Below are 25327 nucleotides of genomic sequence, written 5' to 3' on the forward strand. Positions count from 1 at the left end.
AAGAACCGAAGGCAACATGAGGAAAAACTTTTTTTACGCAGCGAGTAGTTATGATCTGGAATGCGCTGCCTGAAAGGGTGGTGGAAGGAGATTCAATCGTGGCTTTCAGAAAGGAATACGTGAAGGGAAAAAATTTTGCAGGGCTACGGGGAAAGAGCGGGGGAATGGGACTAACTGGATTGCTCTTACAAAGAGCCAGCACGGGCTCAATGGGCTGAATGGCTTCGTTCTGTGCCATAACTATTCTATGATTCTATGACTCTATCTTTTAAAACTTTAAAACAGGAAGCTAGATATTACAGTTTATGATAATAGCAGACAAACGTATTCATACGACATTTCTCTGTCCACTATTTTAATGGAGGGATTAACATGTTTAAGAGAAAATCCTATATATGGAAACATTTATGTATTTAAAAAAAATTAAACTCATCACTGTCCCAACCCTATTCCCTGTTTAATTGCCAAATTTGGGCAATTCATCAAGTGCAATAATTAACATATTCAGGGAATATCCTCCTTATCTTAAAAATTGGCTGCAACCAATCTTAAAGAAAATAAACCTTCACATAAGACAACATCCAGGCATGCCCCAGAAAGTGTATCTGTGGACTAAAAATATTTTTTAAAGTGCATTTGGAGCTTATTTGTTATATGTATAACTAATCTGGGCATTAAATCATCAAAACCCTGGAATTCCTTACCTAACATTATCATGGGAATATCATCAACACTCGGACTGCAGTGATTCAAGGAGAAGGCCCACTATCACCGTCTCAGGGTAAGAAAGGATGGACAATAAATGCCGGCCTTGTCAGTATTGCTCACAACCCAAGAGCAAATCAAAACAAGAGCGAGAGATATACACACATACACGTACACTATAGGAAAGAAAGAAAAAGAACCACTTGTATTTATATAGCGCCTTTCATGACCTCAGGATGTCCCAAAGTGCTTTACAGCCAATTAAGTACTTTTGAAGTGTAGTCACTGTTGTAACATAGGAAACACGGCAGCCAATTTGCGCACAGCAAGATCCCACAAACAGCAATGAGATAAATGACCAGATAATCTGTTTTAGTGATGTCGGTTGAACGGTAAATATTGGCCAAGACTCTGGGGAGAACTCCCCTGCTCGTCTTCGAAATAATGCCGCCTGAGAGGGCAGATGGAGCCTCGGTTTAATGTCTCATCCGAAAGACGGCACCTCCGACAGTGCAGCACTCCCTCAGTACTGCACTGGAGAAAATCTGATACAGCAACTGCTGTGGTCTGATGTCAGTGGCTATTGTAATGTTTTTGATTCAGAATGTTTCCAGAAATTAAAACAGTCTTAACAAATTTCCCCAATGACACATATCTTCCTTTATAGATGGCAAAATGATCATTTCAAAACTGATATTACCACACTAATCATTCGCACATCAAAATTCAATTTAATAAATAATCCAGATTGAGCTCCCATGGTACCAATAAATGGTCACCAATATAATCCATTACTGTGGTTCAGTATATTGCACCATAAGAATTATTCCCATATCTCCCATCTGCTGGTCAGGGATGCAGAGGATTCTTGAGAATTTATTTGAAGAATGTAACTCTGAGGATTCGCCAACACTCCTGAAGCCAGGAATTTTTTCCAGCTGTAATTTACTTAAAAGGTTATAGCCAACATTTATCCCTCAACAGACACCACCAAAAACAGATGATGTGGTCATTTATCTCATTGCTGTTTGTGGGACCTTGCTGTGGGCAAATTGGCTGTTGTGTTTGCCTACATTACAATAGTGACTACACTTCAATAGTATTTTATCGGCTGTGGAGGGATTTGAGGATGAGAATTTTAAAATCGAGGCGTTGCCAGATCGGGAGCCAATGTTGGTCAGTGAGCACAGCGGGTGATGGGTGAATGGGACTTCGTGTGCGTTAGGATACGGGCAGCAGAGTTTTGGATGAATAAAATTCCACATGTGCCAGCCAGCCAGGCAGCATTACCTGGTCCGAGGCGCCATGCTTCAGGTGTTATTTGGCTGTGGGGGGTGGGCCAGCATCGCACTCAACCCTGATTCTGCCCTCACCCAATGTCCACACATTTGCACTTTCCTGACAGGAGTCACCGGATGACATTGAGGAGCAGAAACACCAGCTGATTTTTACCCTCCTTACTCATAAGAACATAAGAAATAGGAGCAGGAGTAGGCCAATCGGCCCCTCGAGCCTGCTCCGCCATTCAATAAGATCATGGCTGATCTGATCCTAACCTCAAATTTAAATTCATGTCCAATTTCCTGCCCGCTCCCCGTAACCCCTAATTCCCTTTACTTCTAGGAAACTGTCTATTTCTGTTTTAAATTTATTTAATGATTTAGCTTCCACAGCTTCCTGGGGCAGCAAATTCCACAGACCTACTACCCTCTGAGTGAAGAAGTTTCTCCTCATCTCAGTTTTGAAAGAGCAGCCCCTTATTCTAAGATTATGCCCCCTAGTTCTAGTTTCACCCATCCTTGGGAACATCCTTACCGCATCCACCCGATCAAGCCCCTTCACAATCTTATATGTTTCAATAAGATCGCCTCTCAATCTTCTGAACTCCAATGAGTAGAGTCCCAATCTACTCAACCTCTCCTCATATGTCCGCCCCCTCATCCCCGGGATTAACCAAGTGAGCCTTCTTTGTACTGCCTCGAGAGCAAGTATGTCTTTTCTTAAGTATGGACACCAAAACTGTATGCAGTATTCCAGGTGCGGTCTCACCAATACCTCCCTGTTTTTATATTCTATCCCCCTAGCAATAAAAGCCAATTTCCTTCCAGCAACTGCAGCGACCCAGAAGTTGCCCGAGTTGCAGTCAGCTTAGTCAAGATCGCAGCAGCGGCCTTCCTGGTTGGTATAGTTCAGTACCTCGCCAGGTGGCACACTGCACCAACTGAGCCCAGGGTTGCTGGTTCCATCAGCTTTTGATGCTGAACAGGATGACTCACACATGAGTCATGGACACCACTGAATGCTGAGATTAAATTAGCCTTATGCTCACATTGTACGGTCGGTAACAATCATTTTTCTTCACAGTGCTCGACGTTCTAACTAAAATGTAAAAAATTCCCCTGCCATTTTATCAAAAAGATAAAGTGACATTGACTGAGACTGAGAGATATTGTTCCAAGGTCGTTGGTACAAAAATAATGCTATCACGAGTACTACAGAAGTATACACCAAATTGGATAATAGAGACTGGCAGTGAGAAACAAAGCAACCATTGAATTAAGGGGCTACGATGATGTGATAAGCATTGAGATCAAAGTTTGAGTGATTTTCAATCTCCTTACAACCCAAGATTCAATTATCGCCTTCTGCCTCTGCGGCCATTTGTTATTTTGATAATGTATAGCAGCTGGAGTTTTTGTGGGTTATTAAAAGCTTGGGAGTTCTCTTGCCTCCTATATCTGAAGGATATGGGTTTGAGCCCCTCACCAGGACACAAGACCATATTACTGGATAGGCTGGCCCTCCAGTACAGTTTGGGAGGGTGGGTTCCAGACCCCCCACCCCTCGCCAGCCAAAAATATGACCCCATAATATAGGCTGACCCTCCAGTACAGTATTGGAGGAATGGATTCAAGCCCCATACCAGGAATTAGCTGATTGTGGGAGCTTACTGTGCACAAATCCTATTTATTGACAGTGGACTACACTTCAAAAGTACTTAATTGGCTGTAAAGTGCTTTGGGATGTCCTTGAGGGTGTGAAAGTGGGTAAATGAATGCAAGTTCTTTCTTTCTTTAACCCTGTGAGCACAGGATCGCTGAACAACCCCTAAAACTCAAAGGGTATGTTCAGCAGCGGAGGGGTTAAAGGTTTATCTCCAGGCCACTGAATGGGTGACACGTGCAATGCCCTATCTGCCTGATGTCACCATCAGTGTCGAGTGACAAAGACTGCCCATTAAGACAAGGCACTTTTTTGTGCATTTTAATCATTACTGATACAATGGACAGTGAAAGGAAAACACTTTTTTTTAAAACTAACATTTCAATGGGCGATGTCGTAGACAATGACCGGGGCAAAGTCCGAGAGCTCTGCTACATGACCCTTGACCCGTGCAGGATATGAGCCAATATGTGTCTGACTGTATGCTGTGGTGGTTGTTTAGTATGGCTTTTCCTGCCAGGCGCTGCGCTAAATCTAATTATTTACAAGCTCAAGAAGATGATAAAAAAAATAATTAAATGATTGGGTATAGCAGAATGTTCTGTCCTTCTTTGTATTGGGACCTCCCCCATTCTCTCCCCTCCCCCTTCCTGGGAATTTCCATTCATTATCTGGAGAAATCTTCTCGATAACAAAACAGAGTTTCCTGGATTGGTGCTTCAGTGTTTTTTTCAAATTTTTTGCTGCTTTTAAAGAGTCCTTGTCAGCATTTTCTGCAACATTTTATCAGCTTTGCGCATAAGAGGAATGATGGGAAGCCCCAAATCACCTTTTGGGTTCCTTCCATCAGAAACTATTTTCCGTCTCCTCTCTTGAAGGTGGTGATTCAAAAGGGTAGTGGAAATCTGGAACTCTGAGCCCCAAAAAGCTGTTGAGGCTGGGGGTCCATAGAACCATTGAACCATAGAAAAGATACAGCACAGAACGGGGCCATTCGGCCCATCGTGTCCGTGCTAGCTCGAAGAACAACCAGGTGCCCTTTCTAATCTCACCTTCTAGCACCCGGTCCGTAGCCCTGCAGCTTACAGCACTTTAGGTGCAGGTCCAGGTACTTTTTAAAAGAGTTGAGGGTCCCTGCCTCTACCACCAATTCGGGCAGCGAATTCCATACACCCATTGATTGATTGATAGATTTTTGTTAGGCAAGGGTATTAAGGGTTATGGAACCAAGGCAGGTAAATGGAGTTAAGATACAGATCAGCCATGGTGGAACAGGTTTGAGGGGCTGAATGGCCTACACCTGTTCCCTTGTTCCTACGACTCTTGCTGAGGTTTGGTTCCATAGATTAAACTAGACCTTAAAGGGGTCCATGAGGTCATCAGATTTCTGATTTTTTTCTGTATTTGTTGACTCACAGTATACTGCTGCATGCTAATACATTTTTTTTCTGCAGTGATAGCACTGTTTTGCTTTGGGTAGTCTGCTCTGTCTTTTAGAAATTGGGAATTGGGTTCCCTGGGAGTATTCAATATTTGCAGGAAGGCCTCAAGAACGTGTCAATATTCTTAGGGGCGGGGGTGGTCCCCAACTAAAGGAAAGTATAGAAAACATGCATGACAAACTTAATTCAGAGAAAAACTCACAACCTTACCCATAAACTTGCCCATCCCATGTTTTTAATTGCTCCAACAAGTTTCCATCTTGAATGGCCAAACATATATGACCAGGCCTCCTGAATATTTTTGAGAGAAACAACTGTACTTCAACTCCCATAGATAATGAACTGAAGTCCTGGAGTGATACTGCTCCAGAATAGAGAAGGCCGTGGGGTGATCTGATGGAGGTCTTTAAGATTATGAAAGAGTTTGATAGGGCAGATGTGGAGAAGATGTTTCCACTTGTGGGGGAGACCAAAGCTAGGGGCCTTAAATATAAGATAGTCACTAATAAATCCAATGGGGAATTCAGGAGAAACTTCTCTACCCAGAGAGTGGTTAGAATGTGGAACTCGCTACCACAAGGAGTAGTTGAGGTGAATGGCATAGATGCATTTAAGGGGAAGCTAGATAAACACATGAGAGAGAAAGGAATAAAAGGATATGCTGATAGGGTTAGATGAAGTAGAGTGGGAGGAGGCTCGTGTGGACCATAAACACCAGCATAGACCAGTTGGGCCGAATGGCCTGTTTCTGTGCTGTAAATTCTACGTAATTTTATGTAATGCACTTGAACCTGAGGTGATGGTGCTACCAACTGAGTCAAACCAACGCCATTAGTGAGTGACAGGTAAGGCTCAAGAAGTAACAAGACAAAAAAAGTGTTTAAACTTTAACCACAAGAAATAAAAGAGAATTGTTACAGCTAAACTTCTACTTCCTGCCTTTGTACTGGGACTGTAGTTCTTGGAGAAGGTACAGTGGTTCATCAACACAATAGAGATGGTCTCCACACTTCCAGGGCAATCTGTCCTTCCTGACTAGGGCTCTGGTACTGATCCAGGATCAGTTCAATAGACAAAATATGCTGCAACGCACCAAAACAAAGGCATTAAATAAAATTTGTTGAAATATCTCCTGGGATCAGACATTTATTGGGAAGGAGCTGTGTTGTGTGCTGAGTTAGCTGGTATCAATTGAGATAGCGGCTGGGGCTGCTCATGCTTGAAGAATTTATTTTAATTCATTCCGGGACCGGGGGCATCGCTGGCAAGGCTGGCATTTATTGCCCATCCCTAGTTGCCCTTGTGCAAATGAATGGCTTGCTAAGTCACTTCAGAGGGCAGTTAAGAGTCAACCACATCGGTGTGGGACTGGAGTCACATATAGCCCAGACTGGGTAAGGATGGCAAATTTCCTTCCCTAAAGGGACATCAGTGAATCAGTTGGTTTTTTTATGACAATCTTTCAATGTCACGTTTTACTGGTATCAACTTTTTATTTCTAGATTTTTTTTTAAACTAAATTCAAATTCTCAAAATGCCGTGGTGGGATTTGAATGCATGTCCCCTGGATGATTAGTCCAAGCCTCTGGATTATTAGTCCAGTAACATAAGCACTATGAATGGCCGAATGGGTGAGGCAGTGGAGGTTGCAGGTACTTGGGGAACCAACGAATGTTATCTCGTTACTTAGTGTATTGGTATGTTTTGTATTGAATAAATGAAGCCTTTGTGAAAAATCTTCAGTTCCTTTAATGCTGGTACAGATAAGAGAATGAGTCATAGTTGTGAGCATTATACAATAGCTGTCCCCTCCCTCACCTATTCCACTTCCTATCAGTTACCTTATCAGCCACTAAACAATCATAGTATCATAGTATGGTACAGCATAGAAGGAGGCCATTCAGTCCATCGTGTCTGTGCCAGCTCTATGAAAGACCTATCCAATTAGTAATCCCTGCTCTTTCCCCACAGTCCTATAAATGTTTTCCCTTCAAGTTTATAGCCAATTCCCTTTTGAAAGTTACTATTGAATCTGCTTCCACCACCCTTTCAAGCAGTGCATTCTAGATCATAACAATTCTCTGCATAAAAAAATGTTTCCTCATGTCGCCTTTGGTTCTTTTGCCGATCACCTTAAATCTGTGTCCTCTGGTTACCGACCCTTCTGCCACTGGAAACAGTTTCTCCATATTTACTCTATCAAAACCGTTCATGATTTTGAACACCTCTATCAAATCTCCTCTTAACCATCTCTGCTCTAAGAAGAACAATCCCAGCTTTTCCAATCTCTCCACATAACTGAAGTCCCCCACCCCTGGTACCATTCTAGTAAATCTCTTCTGCATCTTCTCAAAGGCCTTGACATCCTTCCTAAAGTGTGGTGCCCAGAACTGAGCACAATACTCCAGCTGAGGCCTAACCAGTGTTTTATAAAAATGTAGCATAACTTCCTTGCTTTTGTACTCAAAGACACAAGGCCACTGTGATCGACTTATTAATTCGCCAATCACTACACAGCGGCCCAGAAATTTCACACGGTTGCTCCCAATCACCTACCATTCCCACTGTTTCTCTGGGGATTCCGCTAATGTTGAGACAGGAGACCCATCCACCCCTTGCAAATTTCAGGGCCAGTAATTTCTAGGCTCAACATTGCTGGAGCCCCAAAGTGGGCCCTGAATTCCCCAGCAGGCTTGGCTGCACCTCATCCCTTCCACACTTGGCTGACTGTTCAGTCTCCTGAAATCTTCCTCAGGTTAAAAGCATCTGCCAATGTCATTCTGAGACCAGTTGCTATGTGATGCGCCAGGCCCAGCGTGACTGGCCCTTTGATTTTTTTCCTTCCCTGCCTATTGGCTGGGGATGTGTTTGGCCTCCGCTCAGCACCGCCCTCTTAGCAGCAGAGCTGATTCTGGGGAAGAGGGCGCATCCCCACCTCAAAAGCTGGGATATTATAGGGCCGACTTTCTAACTGTGCTGCTGGTGCAGAGCCTTTTTTACCAGGAATTTGCATTCATGTGCTTTTTGCATTAACAACAACTTGCATATATATAGCGTCTTTAATGTAGTAAAACGTCCCAATGAGGTTTCACAGGAACGTAAATCAAACAAAAATTGACACCGAGCTAAAGGAGATATTAGGACAGGTGACCAAATGTTTGGTCAAAGAGATAGGTTTCAAGGAGGGTCTTAAAGGAGGAGAGAGAGGTGGCGAGGCGGAGAGGTTAAGGGAGGGAATTCCACAGCTTGGGGCCTAGACGGCTGAAGGCACGGCCGCCAACGGTGAGGCGAAGGAAGTGGGGGGATGCAAAAGGGACGGAGTTGGAGGAACACAGAGTTCCTTTAGTTCCCAATAGAGTGAATTTGATGAAACAGGCACGTTGGTTTGCCTATCCAATCCAATGCCCGCAAGCTAACAAAAAGGGGAGAAAATAAGAAGAGTACGCATAGAAAGGTGATGAAGATGAGCATGGCGGAATATAGGCAGTGCCTAGGGCCAAATAAGTCTTTACTCAACAATGACTTACACTTCCATAACACTCATACAAGAAAATGTCCTCAGGATGGTTTACATTAAGGAGGAAAAGAATATGGTGGACAGCAAGCATGGGGAAAGGGGGGAGAAATGGAGAGACTTGGAGGAAGAGCAGAGGCATTGTCGAAAAGAAGGCCTTCAAGGAGGTGTTTGAAAGCTGGGAGAGAGGTGGCAAAGTGGAAGCACTGGGTAGAGAACTGGGAGCAGGCAGAAGGGCAGTGGCTGAACAAGCAGTCTCCAATGGTGAAGCGGAGGGAACGAGGGGCACGAAGTAGACTGGTGTTAGAGGGACGGGTGGTTCGGGAGCAGGGAGGTAAGGCAGGAAGAGATCACCAAGGGAGGGTAGGACGAGGCTATGAAGAGATCTGAAAACAAACACGAGGATTTTTGAAATCGACCTGCAGGGGCACAAGGAACCAGTGGAGACCGGAGGGAGGGGGAGTGAGATTTAGCCCCGGAGAGGATGTGGGCTGCAGAATTTGCGAGTGAGCTGGAGGATTGGTGCGATGAGGCCAGCTAGTAACATATTGGAGAGGCCGACCTAACGTTTTGATAGCTCAACATGTAGGGTGGAGATAGGGAGCAATCACAAATGTGCGATCTTAAAAGTTTTACAGGGTTTTAATATTGGACAACTGAAGAACAAAAAAACAGGTCTACTTTCCAGGCATGACGAGGCCTCTCTCCTGCCTTAGTGTCAATGATGAGGTTCCTCCCTACTGAATCAGGAACCTCCCATTTATCTTGTGTACACTTGCATAGAACCTGCATTCACTGCATTTTGTGGTGCATCATAGGTTAGCGTGTTAAAGAAAGAAAGACTTTAATTTAAATAGCGCCTTTCACATCCTCAGGATGTCCCAAAATGCTTTACAGCCAATGAAGTACTTTTGAAGCGTAGTCGCTGTTGTAATGTAGGAAACACGGCAGCCAATTTGTGCACAGCAAGATCCCACAAACGGCAATGTGATAACGACCAGATCATCTGTTTTAGTGATGTTGGTTGAGGGCTAATTATTAGCCAGGACACCAGGGAGAACGCCCCTGCTCTTCTACGAAACAGTGCCGTGGGATGTTTTACGTCCATCTGAGAGGGCAGACAGGGCCTTGGTTTAAGGCCTTATCCGAAAGACGGCACCCTCCAACAGTGCAGCACTCCCTCAGTACTGCACTGGGTGGGGGTCAGCTTAGATGATGGGCTCAAGTCTCTGGAGTGGGACTTGAACCCACAACCTTCTGCCTCAAAAGTGAGAGCACTACCCACTGAGCCACGGCTGACACTCAAACTTTAAACCTAACGCCCGGGCATAAATCTCACGTTGCAGATCAGCCGCCCTAATAGAAAACCGCCCGGTTTTCAATTCCATTATAATCGACCTCCACACAAACACATTTTTGGAGCAGGATCCTGGACTAAATAGTCCCCTCCCTAGTTCATGGCCACTGGGGCCTATTGCTATAGCTCTACTGCCACCATGTCAACATAAGCTGGAGTTTGAGCCCGGGAGTTTCCTGCTCAGGTCCACATTAAACATCGAGCCACTCAAGATAAATAAGTCAGTTATAAATAAGTTATTAAGTCAGCAATAAAAAAATATATATTTTCAAAAACACTGAATGGCTTTAAATATTCGATTATCTTCAGTGCTGTACCAGTTCCACGGATCCCACAGCAGTCTTGGGTTATTAAAGTTCGTAATTAGAATGAAATTCTGTACAGGAACTCTCACTATGAGATTTCATGTTGAGTCACTCTTAGTCAGTAGAACCAGGTTAACAAAGGAACAGGAGTAGGCCATTCAGCCCCTCGAGCCTGTTCCACCATTCAATTAGATCATGGCTGATCTGTATCTTAACTCCATCTGCCCACCTTGGTTCCGTAACCCTTAATACCCTTACCCAACAAAAATCTATCGGTCTCAGTTTTAAAATTTTCGATTGACCCCCAGACTCAACAGTCATTTGGGGGAGAGAGTTCCAGATTTCCACTCCCCTTTGTGTGAAGAAGTGCTTCCTGACATCACCCCTGAACGGCCTAGCTCTAATTTTAAGGTTATGCCCCCTTGTTCTGGACTCCCCCCACTGGAGGAAATAGTTTCTCTCTATCGACCCTATCAACTCATCTTAAATACCTCAATTAGATCAACCTTTAACCAACTGGGGGGTGGGGAGGAAGGAGACAGAGACAGAGTTCTGCTCTAAGGAGAATAACCCCAGCTTCTCCCGTCTCGCCACATGACCGAAGCACAACATTTCTCCGAGATTATGGGCCCTTCACATAGAGAAGATTGTTGGTTAGTGCCTCACTTTGAATTTTGAATTGATAAAGGAAGAAATGAAAGCATATTGGGGAGATAAAAACAATCAAACCTTGTACCTACTAACAAATACAATCCTCGGCCATGCAACCAGACTGCGTGCTGCTGAATCATGGAGATAACTTCCTCTCACAGCCAGGACTGCCTTGTTTTTCCCGCCTGCAGTGCATCCTGGTTAACATGACATCAGTTGCAGCTGTGCTACTTTCCATGACATTTTGGCTCTTGAATGAAATGTGTCTTTGTTTTGTTTTCTGAATGGAGCTAATCATTCCGTACCTAAGTCGTAAGCACAGCTAAGGGGCAACAAAGCCGATCTTAGTGATGTCATTGACACCTAGAATGCACTGCAGATCATGAGTGGTTCTACTGATGATGAAATTAAAGGTAGTGTCACAGGTTATGTTGCTAGCTGCACAGGGTTCAGAACAGTTCTCAGAAGGGTTGCAATTGATCAAGTGAAGTACATATAGTACATTAAATTGCCCTTTGACCAGACTGTTCGTAACCTCCTCTTCCTATTTGACCCTGAGCTGAGCCTCCGACCCCGTATCCTCTCCTTCACAAAGACCGCTTGCTTCCACCTCTGTAACATCGCCCGTCTCCGTCCCTGACTCAGCTCATCTGCTGCTGAAACCCTCATGCATGCTTTTGTTAACTCCAGACTTCACCGTTCCAATGTTCTCCTGGCTCTCATCTTCTACCCTCCATAAACATGAGCTCATCCAAAACTCTGCTGCCCATATCCTAACTTGCACCAAGTCCCGTTCACCCTTCACCCCTGCGCTCGCTTGCCTAAATTGGTTCTCAGTCCGGCAACGCCTCGATTTTAAAATTCTTATCCTTGTGTTCATATCCCTCCATGGCCTCGCCTCTCCCTATCTCTGTAACTTCCTCCAGCCCTACAATCCTACAAGCACTCTGCGTTCCTTCCAACTCTGGCCTCTTGTGCATCCCCCACTTCCTTCGCCCTACCATTGGCAGCTGTGCCTTTAGCTGCCTAGGCCCTAAGCTCTGGAATTCCCTCCCTAAACCTCTCCACCTCTCTCTCCTCCATTAAGACATTCCTTAAAACTTACCTCTTTGACCAAGCTTTGAATTGCCTGTCTCAATATCTGCTTCTTTAGCTCAGTGTCAATTTTAGACTGATGACGCTCCTGTGAAGTGCCTCAGGAAGTTATCCTGCATTAAAGGCGCTATATAAATGCAATTGTTGTTCAAGATAGTTTACCAATCATACCTTGGCTGTTGCCAATTTGGTGCTTTATCATTTTGGCATTGAAACAAGACTCACATTTAACCAGCTAGCCTCAAACAGGTTGTCATTGAAACAGGATGTCCAGGAAGCGTCACTACATATTTTCACACTCATCCTGACAGTGTATTGTAAAGAGGCAGTAACACTTTGACTGCCATCGACTCCAGACCCACAGTTTTCCTGCCTTGGGCAACACGTCTCAAAGTAAACTGTGCCGCTCCTGTAGGCCCGACAGCAGTGACTCTCATGGGCCTTGCGATCTGCTCTCCGATCTTCTCCTCCCAGTTATCTCTTCAATTGACTGTGCAGATCCAGTGCCTCCTTGTGTTTGTGCTGTGAGACAAAATAGCATCAAAACACAAGCACGAGCCTGGATCCTCTTCCAGCCCTACAACCCCTCTAGATCTCCGCGTTCCTCCAATTCTGGCCTCTTGCGCATCCCCGATTTCATTCGCCCCACCATTGGCGACCGTGCCTTCAGCTGCCTAGGCCCCAAGCTCTGGAAATCCCTCCCTAAACCTCTCCGCCTCTCTACCTCTCTCCCCTCCTTTAAACCTACCTCTTTGACTAGGTTTTTGGTCACCTGTCCTAATATCTCCTTATGTGGCTTAGTGTCAAATTTTGTCTGATATCGCTCCTGTGAAGCACCTTGGGACGTTTTACTATGTTAAAGGCGCTATATAAATTCAAGTTGTTGTTGTTGGCTAAGCATCAAAATGATTAATCAGAATTCTTATAAAGCATTTTTTTGTTGTATGACTGTTGCGAGACATGTAGTATAATTACAACAGTACTATCAGCTTTAACGGTCAAAGGGATAGATACCTTTTCATCTTTTCGCTTCTCTAGACTTGGTAAACGTTCCTGAACAGGACACTCTGTGTATGTGGGAACTAATATCTATGCATTCAACAGGTCTACGACAGCCTGCAAAGAAGTGAGATCATTTTGGAAATACTCTCCAAGGAGCTTTAAAATATAACTGCGTCTAGACCAGGAGTATCCAAGCTTCTTGTCTGCGTTGGCCACTTTAAGTGCATATCATTAACGTTTTGGGGGCCATATATAAGGTTACAATGACTGTATCTCAAGGTACTGATATCAACAACAACAACTTGCAATTGTGCAGGGCCTTTAACGGAGTAAAAACGTCCCAAGACTCTTCACAGAGACGTAATTAAAGAAATGGATGCTGAGCCAAAGAAAGAGATATTAGGAGGGGTGGACAAAAGCTTGGTCAAATAGATGGATTTCAAGGAGGGTCTTAAAAAAAGAGGGAGGTGGAGAGGAGCAGGGGTTAAGGGAGTATGGGGCCTTTCCAGCTGAAGGCCAATGGTGCGGTGAAGGGAGGGGAGGATGCGCAAGAGGTCAGAGTTGGAGAAATGGGCAGTTTGGGGAAGGGTATGTAGGGCTCGAGGGGGTTCACTGAGATAGGAAGGGGTGAGGCCAAAGAGGGATTTAAACATAAGAATGAGAATTTTAAATTGGGGGTGTTGGGGACTGGCTGATGGGTGAGCAGGACTTGGTGCAAGATAGGATACAGTCAGCAGAGGTTTGGATGATCTGAAGTTTACGGAGGGTGGGAGATGGGAGGACGGCCAGGAGAGCATTGGAATAGTCAAGTCTGAAGGTGTCAAAAGCATGGAAGAGGGTTTCAGCGGCAAATGGGCTGAAGCAGAGGCAGAGGCGATGGAGAGGATATTTGGTCGGAATAATATATTGACGATTTATCCTCCAATGAGGCAACAATGTTAGGGACAGACACATCTAAACTTCCTGGCCCACAAAAATCAAACAGAACAAACCAGCAAAAAAAAATATTGAGATTGTGTTCCCTGTACCAAGTCCAAGTCTTCTATAGATACCAAGAGCATAAGTAGACTCAGCACTGACTCCTGGGGAACACATCTTCTAAACCTTCTCCAATCCGAGCAACACTCATTTGCCCTAACTCTCTGCTAACTGTCCATCAAGCAACTCTCTATCCGTGCTGCTGCATTTCCTAGTATACCATATGCCTGAATTTTTCTAACAAGCTTCTTGTGAGATAACTTAACGAATGTCTTCTGAAAATCCGAATACACTACATCTACTGTATGCCCTCTATCTATCCAATCGATCACTTCTTCAAAACAACTATTAATTTTGTCAAGTATAACTTGTCTTTAACAGATGTGTACTGGCTCTTCTTCATGAATCCATGCAGCTCGCTAATGTTATCTTGAATTCTGCATTCTAAGAGTTTGCCCACAACTGATGCTAGACTAACTGGTCCATAGTTACCTGATGCATCTTTCTCTCCCTTCTTGAACAAGGGTGTCACATCGGCTACTCTCCGCTTGATAGTGTCAACTGTTCAACATTCTGGGGAACTAACAGCATCGTAGGCCCATCGTGGGTTAATGAATGTGTCGTTGGGTTAAGGATGGCAGCTCCAATAAAGGTGGGGAGCTGGTTCTATGAGGTTTACGCGTTGGATGTCCATATTGGACAATGGAGTCCAGCAGTGCCACAGGAATTAGGTCCTGAGGCAGAGTGTAAAAGGGCTGTGATCTCGATGTGGACACAACCAATGGCAACAGTGGAATGAACAGACATGAGTTCTGCCCGCTCTCCAAATCTTGAAATTGCTCCAATGACACCCTCCCTTCGCCTTTAACCCACCGAGGACACTCACCTGAAACAGGATCACAAACACCAGATATAAAGACAGGTTGTATAAACTTGGTTTGTATTCCCATGAGTGTAGAAGATTGAGGGGTGATCTGATCAAGGTGTTTAAAATGTTAAAAGGATTCGATAGGGTAGTTACAGAGAAACTATTTTCTCCCGCGGGGGAATCAAGAACAAGGGGACATTTTTTTTTAATTCGTTCATGGGATGTGGGCATCGCTGGCAAGGCCAGCATTTATTGCCCATCCCTAATTGCCCTTGAGAAGGTGGTGGTGAGCTGCCTTCTTGAACCGCTGCAGTTCATCGGGTGACTGTTCTCCCACAGTGCTATTAGGAAGGGAGTTCCAGGATTTTGACCCAGTGACGATGAAGGAACGGCGATATATTTGCAAGTCAGGATGGTGTGTGACTTGGAGGGGAACGTGCAGGTGGTGTTGTTCCCATGTGCCTGCTGCTCTTGTCCTTCTAGGTGGTAGAGGTCGTGGGTTTGGGAGGTGCTGTAAAAGAAGCCTTGGCGAGTTGCTGCAGTGCATCCTGTGGATGGTACACACTGCAGCCACTGTGCGCCGGTGGTGAAGGGAGTGAATGATTAGGGCAGTTGATGGGGTGCCAATCAAGCGGGCTGCTTTGTCCTGGATGGTGTCGAGCTTCTTGAGTGTTGTTGGAGCTGCACTCATCCAGGCAAGTGGAGAGTATTCCATCACACTCCTGACTTGTGCCTTGTAGATGGTGGAAAGGCTTTGGGGAGTCAGGAGGTGAGTCACTCGCCGCAGAATACCCAGCCTCTGACCTGCTCTTCTAGCCATAGTATTTATGTGGCTGGTCCAGTTAAGTTTCTGATCAATGGTGACCCCCAGGATGTTGATGGTGGGGATTCGGCGATGGTAATGCCGTTGAATGTCAAGGGGAGGTGATTTGACACTCTCTTGTTGGAGATAGTCATTGCCTGGCACTTGTCTGATGCGAATGTTACTTGCCACTTATCAGCCCAAGCTTGGAGGTTGTCCAGGTCTTGCTGCATGCGGGCTCGGACTGCTTCATTATCTGAGGGGTTGCGAATGGAACTGAACACTGTGCAATCCTCAGTGAACATCCCCATTTCTGACCTTATGATGGAGGGAAGGTCATTGATGAAGCAGCTGAAGATGGTTGGGCCTAGGACACTGCCCTGAGGAACTCCTGCAGCAATGTCCTGGGGCTGAGATGATTGGCCTCCAACAACCACTACCATCTTCCTTTGTGCTAGGTATGACTCCAGCCACTGGAGAGTTTTCCCCTGATTCCTATTGACATCATCTTAAAATTAGAGCTAGTCCATTCAGGAGTGAAATCAGGAAGCACTTTTTCACACAAAGACTAATAGAAATCTAGAACTCTCTCCCCCAAAGGACTGTGGATGCTAGGTCAATTGGATCTTTGAAGGTTGAGATCGTTGATTTTTGTTAAGTAAGGGTATCAAGGGATATGGATCAAAGGCGGGTAAATGGATTTGAGGTATAGGTCAGCCATGATCTAATTGAATGGCGGAGCAGACGCGAGGGGATAAATGGCCTACTCCTGTTCCTATGTTCTCATACAAATGTTTAATGGGCTCGTACCAAATTGCTCTCTGCATTATTTAACACAGGTGCAGTCTGTGGGTTAACGCTTACACTAAAATAGGGAGAGGGCAATTTGGTGCATATACATTAAAGTCCTGAATTTCCTCAGACTTTATGTCGTTGCGCCACTGTAACGTTATCGGAAACCCCTGTTTACACACTTGCGATGAAGTTACGACGATGCAACGGCAGAAAGTCCAAGGAAATTCAGGGCCTGTGTGTTCATCAAATAATCATAATTTGTACCCTATTAACATGCAGCAATGTTGCTCTGATAAGAGTGATTCATAAATGATATAAAAGCATTTTTACGTTTTCCAAGGGGCCCTAAGGGAATGACTCTCAATTATAGACCCCTGACCTCTCACTTTAGCCAGTGCTTCCAAGCAAGACCCATTAAAGGCCTGAGGCCCACCTCTGCACCCCAATTACCATAGCTAAAAGGATTGAGTCCTGCTCTGTGGGTTTAAATTGATGTCTAAAGGAATCTCGGGAGACCCACGAAAATGTGGTTCTCCGATGCTGTAGGGTTTCTTTAGTATTACAGAGGGCTGTCGACAGCAGGAGCATCAAGGGAATGCTTTAGAAGGCACTCCTTTAATGTAAAAGTAGTTCACAATCTGTAAAGTATGTACCGTGAGGGACAGCTAGATAGTAGATCCCTAAAGATAAAGACTCAACTTCAGCTTTATCTACCCACAATTACCTTAACACACTTTGACTTAATATTTTATTTGTCTTCTTGCCTTCAAACCTGGCATACCAAGTTATTAAAATATATACATATATATTCTTCATGCATATTGATTGCCATTCAATACCTCACTCAAGTAACATTTGTGCCAGACAAATGCCAGGCAATGACCATCTCCAACAAGAGAGAGTCTAAACACCTCCCCTTGACATTCAATGGCATTACCATCGCCGAATCCCCCACCATCAACATCCTGGGGGTCACCATTGACCAGAAACCTAACTGGACCAGCCATATAAATACTGTGGCTACAAGAGCAGGTCAGAGGCTGGGAATTCTGCCGCCCCAAAGCCTTTCCACCATCTACAAGGCTCAAGTCAGGAGTGTGATGGAATACTCTCCACTTGCCTGGATGAGTGCAGCTCCAACAACACTCAAGAAGCTCGACACCATCCAGGACAAAGCAGCCCACTTGATTGGCACCCCATCCACCACCCTAAACATTCACTCTCTTCACCACCGGTGCACAGTGGCTGCAGTGTGTACCATCCATAGGATGCACTGCAGCAACTCGCCAAGGCTTCTTCGACAGCACTTCCCGAACCCGCGAACATCCCCATGCACGTTCCCCTCCAAGTCACACACCATCCCGACTTGGAAATATATCGCCGTTCCTTCATCGTCGCTGGGTCAAAATCCTGGAACTCCCTTCCTAACAGCACTGTGGGAGAACCGTCACCACACGGACTGCAGCGGTTCAAGAAGGCGGCTCACCACCACCTTCTCAAGGGCAATTAAGGATGGGCAATAAATGCCAGCCTCGCCAGCGATGCCCACATCCCATGAACGAATTTTTTTTTTAAATTTGTATTCAGCCTGTTTGCTTTGTCCCTTCCTTTCCTGGATGTCACTGACTCTACCTGGAACATGATTGCCATTCAATACCTCACTCAAGTAAAAGAAAGAACTTACATTTACACAGCGCCTTTCATGACCTCAGGACGTCCCAAAGCGCTTTACAGCCAATGATGTACTTTTGAAGCATAGTCACTGTTGTATTGTAAGGAAACACGGCAGCCAATTTGCGCACAGCAAGATCCCACAAACAGCATTGTGATAATGACCACTCAATCTGGGTTTTTTTTAAGTGATGTTGGTTGAGGGATTAATATTGGCCAGGACACCCAGGGAGAACTCCCCTGCTCTTCTTCAAAAAGTGCCATGGGATCTTTTACGTCCACCTGAGTGAGCAGACGGGGCCTCGGTTTAAGTTGTCATCCGACACTGCAGCACTCCCTCGATACTCAAGTCTCTGGAGTGTGATTTAAACCCACAACCTTCTAACTCAGAGGCGAGAGTGCTGCCCACTGAGCCAAGGCTGACACCTTAGTCGTTCACCACAGGTGAGCCTAGGCCATGTCAGCAGGCTACCTTACTGTATGAGGCCTCACAACTGAGCCTATATCTGTTGTCACCCAACGACGACACGGACACACAACGAGCAGGAGAGGCTGAATAGTGAGCAGAAGCAGATTTTTCCCCTCCCTAGACCCAAGGGCATGCAGACTAATTGTATTAACCCTACCACAGCTTTGGCCAAGCTCAACTGACTCAGCACTAACTGGAAACTGAACCTGGCACCTTCCCGGTCCTGCTGGTTCCTCATTACAACAGGCAGCGCCCACAATATCACGAGGGAGCTAAAATACATTGCATTTTTACATAGAATTACATAGAATTTACAGCAGAGGAACAGGCCATTCGGCCCAGCTCCTCCCACCCTACTTCATCTAACCCCATCAACATATCCTTCTATTCCTTTCTCCTTCGACTTTATCAAGCTTCCCCTTAAGGGCATCCATGCTATGGGCCTCAACTATTCCATATGGTTAAAAAAAAAGCAGAATTTATTAAAGTATTGAGATCCTGGTTGATATCATCTGAAGCCCCTCCCCTATACTACTTAAAGGGAAAGTTGAAACAACAGGGAGAATGCCAATAGGTGGTGGCCGGACTCTGGAAGCGTCCTTTAAGCTGGACATATATTGCACGAGCCTGCCGCAATTACTTGCCTTTGTTTATGTAAAATTAAATGTCGTTACATTTTGTTTTAAGCTATCAGAAGGCTATGCCATGCAGAAAGCTGTTCTCGGTTCAGCATTGAGGGGGCTATCGGGCAGCGGTGATCAGCTTATCTGACCAGTCACAGAAAGCTGCGATGAGGCAGATAAATAAATAGAGGATGCGTGAAAGGAAATGGCTCAATGATTCTCGCTTGTCGTTGAGTCCACAGCATCAATGTTACGACAAGGGCTTCCTCACAGTGAAATCAAACCCGTACAACTATTTCCTATCTCGTGCAGTTCAGTTTATGATACTCTCCTCCACCTCCGTACGGGAATCCTCCTCCGCCTGTGAGCCAGGTTGACACCAGTTTACATTACAGGCTCGGCCCTTGTTTCAAGTTCCTGGCTTGAAGGCCAGAAACAGCGGAGGCAATTTTGACTTTGTGCGGCAGTGTGAAACGGGCAATGGCGAATCAGCGGCCCGCTTTACACCTCTTCATTTCTCATGACTTCAATGGGAAATTAAAAAAAAAATGGGGAGAGATGTAAAACAGGCAACCGAATCGCTGCCGCCTGCCTCACACCATCGCACAAAGTCAATGAATTTTACAAAAATTCAGTATTCTCCTGAAGGTGCTGATTCCACGGGCTCCTCTGGTACCTCGCCCAGGAGCTGTGTGTAGGGTTGCCAACTCTGGTTGGACATATTTCTGGAGGTTTCATCACATGACCTCCCGCCTCCAACCGTCCCGTCCCCACACTAACCCCCTCCACCCTCCCGGGCGCACTGCCTTTCCACAGCCAATTGGAAAGCGAACGGACTCTTTGTTATCCAATTAGATGACTTTTGACTGTCAGTCAAACAGCCTTTATTCCCTCAACTCCAATATTTTTATAATTAATTAATGAAAGTGTTTGAAGAAAATGAAGAAAAAAAAACACATAATTTGTTTTAACACCCTTATGATTTTTCTCCCGGGTTTTACCCGCAGCAGTTTCCTGCCGATTTATCTTTAATTTCTGGAGACTCCAGGACAATCCTGGAGGGTTGGCAACCCCTCGCTATGCGCATGTGGGCACTGGTTGCCGAAAGAAATAGTCACAGTCTAGCCCAAACACTGGCCACTTTCACCGCATAGGGATCAGGAAAGGGGGAAAAGTCTGGCTGGTTGCTCCTTCCCCCACCCCCCCACCCCAGTCCAGCAAGCCTTGTGGCCAATTGCAGTGTTGCCCAAATTATGGCCCAGACTGAGATCCATTGACTCAGCACAGACTGATGAATGCACTTCCTGCCACACTGGGTAGTGTATTTATCATTAGGGCCCACCAGGAAAACTGACTCATTAGTTGAAAGTTGTAGCAAAAACACATAGTCAAAAACTATTGTGGACTTTATCATTTGATGCTGCCCAAGATGCAATACTACTGTGACACAGGATCTGTTGCAAGATACCAACATCCTCCCCGCCCCTCCCAATACCACACACATATATATATATATATATATCTTTCCGGCCCCCATTTCCTGTCACCTTTGTTTTTCTTTCTTTCAGTTAATAAGTGTTAACACCAATCTGCCGCAGTATGAATGGACTGTGCACAAAGCAGGTCCAATTCAGTGTCAAAATGTTTCTTTATACTACATAGCAGCAACACTGCATTTAGCTACGAGTGCTACCTTGACAACCAGCATCGGAAAAGAATTCAGTGCACCATTGCTAAAATATCTTACTTCTTCTTTTCTCTCCCCGGCTCCTGAAGGTGCTGACTCATACTGGAGTATGGTTCCGAAAATGTCAGACACCCTCCCAAGTACCTCACAGGCGGTTGGTGGCCTGTGAGCCTAGACTGCAGCCACTTGAGCACATAATCCAGGCTGACACTTCAGTGGAGTACTGAGGGAGTGCTGCACTGTCGGATGAGACGTTAAACCGAGGCCCCCCCGTCTGCCCTCTCAGGTGGATGTAAAAGGTCCCATGGCCACTATTTCGAAGAAGAGCAGGGGAGTTCTCCCCGGTACCCTGGCCAATATTTATCCCTCAACCAACATCACTAAAAAACAGATTATCTGATCATTATATTACTATTTGTACGCAAATTGGATGTCGCATTCCCCCACGTTACAACACTGACTACACTTCAAAAGTACTTCATTGACTGTAAAGCGCTTTGGGACAGCCTGAGGTTGTGAAAGGCGCTATATAAATGCAAGTTCTTTTTTCTTTTAGACAGTGAACGACGACAGAGATTCACAGTCACTGAGCCCAATTCTGTTCGCACGTGAGCACTTTCCATCATGAATAATGATCAGCCTTGGAGAGGGTGCAGAGGAGATTTCCTAGAATGGCATCAGGGATGAGGGACTTCAGTTATGTAGAGAGGCCAGGAGAGCTGGGATTGTTCTCCTTAGAGCAGAGAAGGTTAAGGGGAGATTTAATACAGGTTCACAATTATGAATGGCTTTAAATAAGGGAGAAACTGTTTCCACTTGCAAAAGGGTCAGTAACCAGAGGACACAGATTTAAGGCAATTGGTAAAAGAACCTGGGGTTGGATGGAGATGAGGAGAAGTGTTTTTACGCAGCGAGTTGTTATGATCTGAAATGCACTACCTGAAAGGGTGGTGGAAGCAGATTCAATAGTAGCGTTCAAAAGGGAATTGGAAAAATATTTGAAAAGAAAAACTTTACGGGGCTATGGGGAATCAGTGGGGTGAGTGCGACTAATTGGATAGCTCTTTCAAAGAGCTGACACAGGCACGATGGGCTGAATGGCCTCCTTTTGTGCTGTATGATTCGAACTACTGGTCTAGCTTTGAACTGAATTTGTTATCTAATTGAAGCTGAGGAAACTCACATTCCTTTTGACTTTCTGGTTTGATTTATACAGAAATGACAGATAGCTGAGTGATCCATGGCAGAGGCAGGTATGCCAAGATTGGCCTCAGCATCCTTCAGCTGGCAAAGCTAAAAACAATATCAAGTGGGGGTCCCCGTTCCTCATCGTTATTAGATCACCTCTACAGGAATGTGCTCTCGTGTACGTGTCAGTCAAGAACAGGATTGGATTCGACTGCAAGGTCACCCCATGGTTGAATAGTCCGCTGACACTCCATATCAAGGCTTAACCATTAAGAATGGACAGTTGGGTGTGGTACCAGACAGGATTGTCAGCAACCTGTACAACCGTACCCTAGCAATAATCAGGGCCTACAGGAGCGGAGACGAGTAAATTAGACAATAAAATTAACACAATGTTAATCGCTCACCTTTTCATACTGTCTTAACATAAATAAAATGTAAAACATAACTATCCATATCTGTCAGAAAGTACAGTTATCCATATATCTCCGAGCACTCAAAGTTATTATACTGATAATATGTGACCAACCAACCAATAATCAAAAACAAGTCTTACTAAAAATAAAACCTTTCACGGAAAGACTGACTCAATATTTTGCATACTTGTGTCAGCCGTGCCTCAGTTGGTAGCACTCACCCCTCCAAGTCTGAAGGTTGTGGGTTCAAGTCCCATTCCAGAGACTTGAGCACACAATCCAGGCTGACACTCCAGTGCAGTACTGAGGGAGTAAACCGAAGCCCCATTTGCCCTATCAGGTAGACTTAAAAGATCCCACGGCCACTATTTCGAAGAACATCATGAGTTCTCCCCAGTGCCCTGGCCAATATTTATCACCTCAACCAACATCACTAAAATAGATGATCTGGTCATTATCACATTGCTGTTTGTGGGACCTTGCTGTGTGCAAATTGGCTGCTGCGTTTCCGACATTATAACAGTGACTACACTTCAAAAAAGCATTTCTTTGGCTGCCAAGCACTTTAGGAAGACCTGAGGTCATGGAAGGCACTGTAGAAAGTCTGATACTTCATTTCAAAACTAGATGTCACTCTATAATCCACAGCTGCCGACCATTTCAACACTTGTGGAAATGCGACAGTTTCTTCTGGAAGACTAAAATAATTCACTTGAAAATATGTGTAAAAGTAAAAACCGAAGAGACTGTGAACTTGTAAAAAATTAGCACCGAGACAGGTTGCAAGGAGACCACAGCACCACACAGATACTGACAGGTTGGACGTCCAATGGGAACCCAACTGGAAACTAAAAGTCAATCCCAATTGCTAAAATTCCAATTTTTTTCTCAATGGCGACTTTCAAAAGAACAATGAAGAGGTCCTGGTTACCATTTGGTAGGTGGGGAGGGTCTACATTAGTCGCTTGCAATGTGTACAGTTCCTGAGATCGTGAAAGACAACATGTAAACTTGAGCTCATCCAAAACTCTGCTGCCCGTGTCCTAACTCACACCAAGTCTCGTTCACCCATCACACCTGTGCTTACTGACCTACATTGGTTCCCGGTCCAGCAATGCCTCAAATTTAAAATTCTCATCCTCATGTTTAAATCCCTCTGTGGCCTCGCCCCTCCCCATCTCTGTAACTTCCTCCAGCCCTACAACCCTCCGAGATCTCTGTGTTCCTCCAATTCTGGCCTCTTGTGCATCCTCAATTTTCATTGCTCCACCATTGGCAGCCGTGCCTTCAGCTGTCTAGGCCCTAAGCTCTGGAATTCCCTCCCTAAACCTCTCCATCTCCCTCTCCTCCTTTAAGACTCTCTTTAAAACCCACCTCTTTGACCAAGCCTGTGCCAATATCTCATGAGGCTCGGTGTCAAATTTTGTCTGACATCGCTCCTGTGAAGCACCTTGGAATGTTTTACTACGTTAAAGACGCTATATAAATGCAGTGTTGTAGTATAAATGTAAATCCTTTCCTTTTTACAGTTACATAAGACCCGGGAGAGTCTTCATCTGATTACAGTTTGGATTTTCTGCACTCCCATTGCTAAACCCCACCTGACTTTGCTGAAATCACTGCCTACAGATTTAACATATTGCAGCATTTGAGTCAGAATTCCAGAGGCTGCAATTCAGTCGTGCCTGCCAGTTATTTGACTCTCCCTACAGTACGTGGCTGTGTTTTGCCCAGTCTTGCCCAGACTGCTGTTTGAATTGCTACACAAGAGGTGAGATACTGCAAAGTAGGGAAGGGATTGGGAAACGGGACTACGATTCTGACTCCAGGAGCACGTAGTGGCAAATAGCCCACAAAGAGACGCAGAACAGTTCTTAAAATAAATAAATCATTTTACAAGTAAATCATTTTCAGTCAGCATTACTCACGTTGACTTTACCTCTCATATCTAATGCTTGACTCATTCTGACGCGTCAGGAAACACCTACCTAGGATGTTCACGTGACCCAGACTTGCAAAACGTTGAGAATCAGAAATCACATGCATCTTCCCCCCACAAATTATTCCGACTTTCAACAATGTTCAACTAACATCACCCAAAACAGGTTAGTCAATCTCATACTGCAGCAACTCACCAAGGCTTCATTCGACGGCACCTCCCAAACCCACGACCTTCATCGTCGCTGGGTCAAATTCCTGGAACTCCCTACTTAACAGCACTGTGGAGGCATCTTCACCACACGGACTGCAATGGTTCAAGGTGGCGGCTCACCACCACCTTCTCAAGGGCAACTAGGGATGGGCAATAAATGCCAGCCTAGCTAGTGATGGCGCTATCCAAAGAATGAATAAAATAATTACACATTTTATTATTGTGGGATCTTGCTCTGTGCAAAATGGCTGCTGCACAGGCCCATCAAGCCATCTGCACCATTTTGCAGGCCACGGCAGCTCTTTACCTTTTTAATCACAATTCCTCCCTCCCCACCTCAGTCTTTTCTTCATATTTCTTATTACCCTTAATTCCCAAGCAAGTATCTTTCCCACAGCAACGTAACTTCAACGTAATTCATTGTATGCAAAGCGCACTGAGGGATTTCCGAGATTAGTCACTGACACAGCAGCATGAAAATGCAAGCTTTCCTTTTCTTTCAAATGGTTCTCGATTTCACAAAATTGCTTTCACAATATCTAGTATACTTTTAAACCGTATTCAAAACACACGTATTACAATGTATAAAACAGTTTACAACAGACAATCAGACTGACACCGGGACATTTTAAGTTATAATATTTGAAAACGCAAGATGTACAAT

General features: G+C 44.9%; 1 protein-coding gene across 7 annotated transcripts in view; it reads right to left on the bottom strand.

The window, feature by feature from the left end:
• Positions 1–24738, bottom strand: part of LOC137330999 (uncharacterized) — a 149228-nt gene extending 124490 nt beyond the window's left edge. For 4 of the 7 annotated variants that reach the window (XM_067994590.1, XM_067994587.1, XM_067994576.1 and 1 more), the window contains exon 1: positions 24500–24636. Coding sequence is in view for 2 of the 7 variants with exons in the window: in XM_067994576.1 (XP_067850677.1) it covers positions 24500–24557 (58 nt within the window). In the remaining 5 variants the exon portion in view is untranslated. The other 3 variants (XM_067994585.1, XM_067994579.1, XM_067994586.1) reach the window with 3 other exon arrangements.
• Positions 24739–25327: the final 589 nt, after the last annotated feature.

Source organism: Heptranchias perlo, chromosome 13 (genome assembly GCF_035084215.1).
Source record: "Heptranchias perlo isolate sHepPer1 chromosome 13, sHepPer1.hap1, whole genome shotgun sequence".
In the NCBI taxonomy this organism is placed as follows: domain Eukaryota; kingdom Metazoa; phylum Chordata; class Chondrichthyes; order Hexanchiformes; family Hexanchidae; genus Heptranchias; species Heptranchias perlo.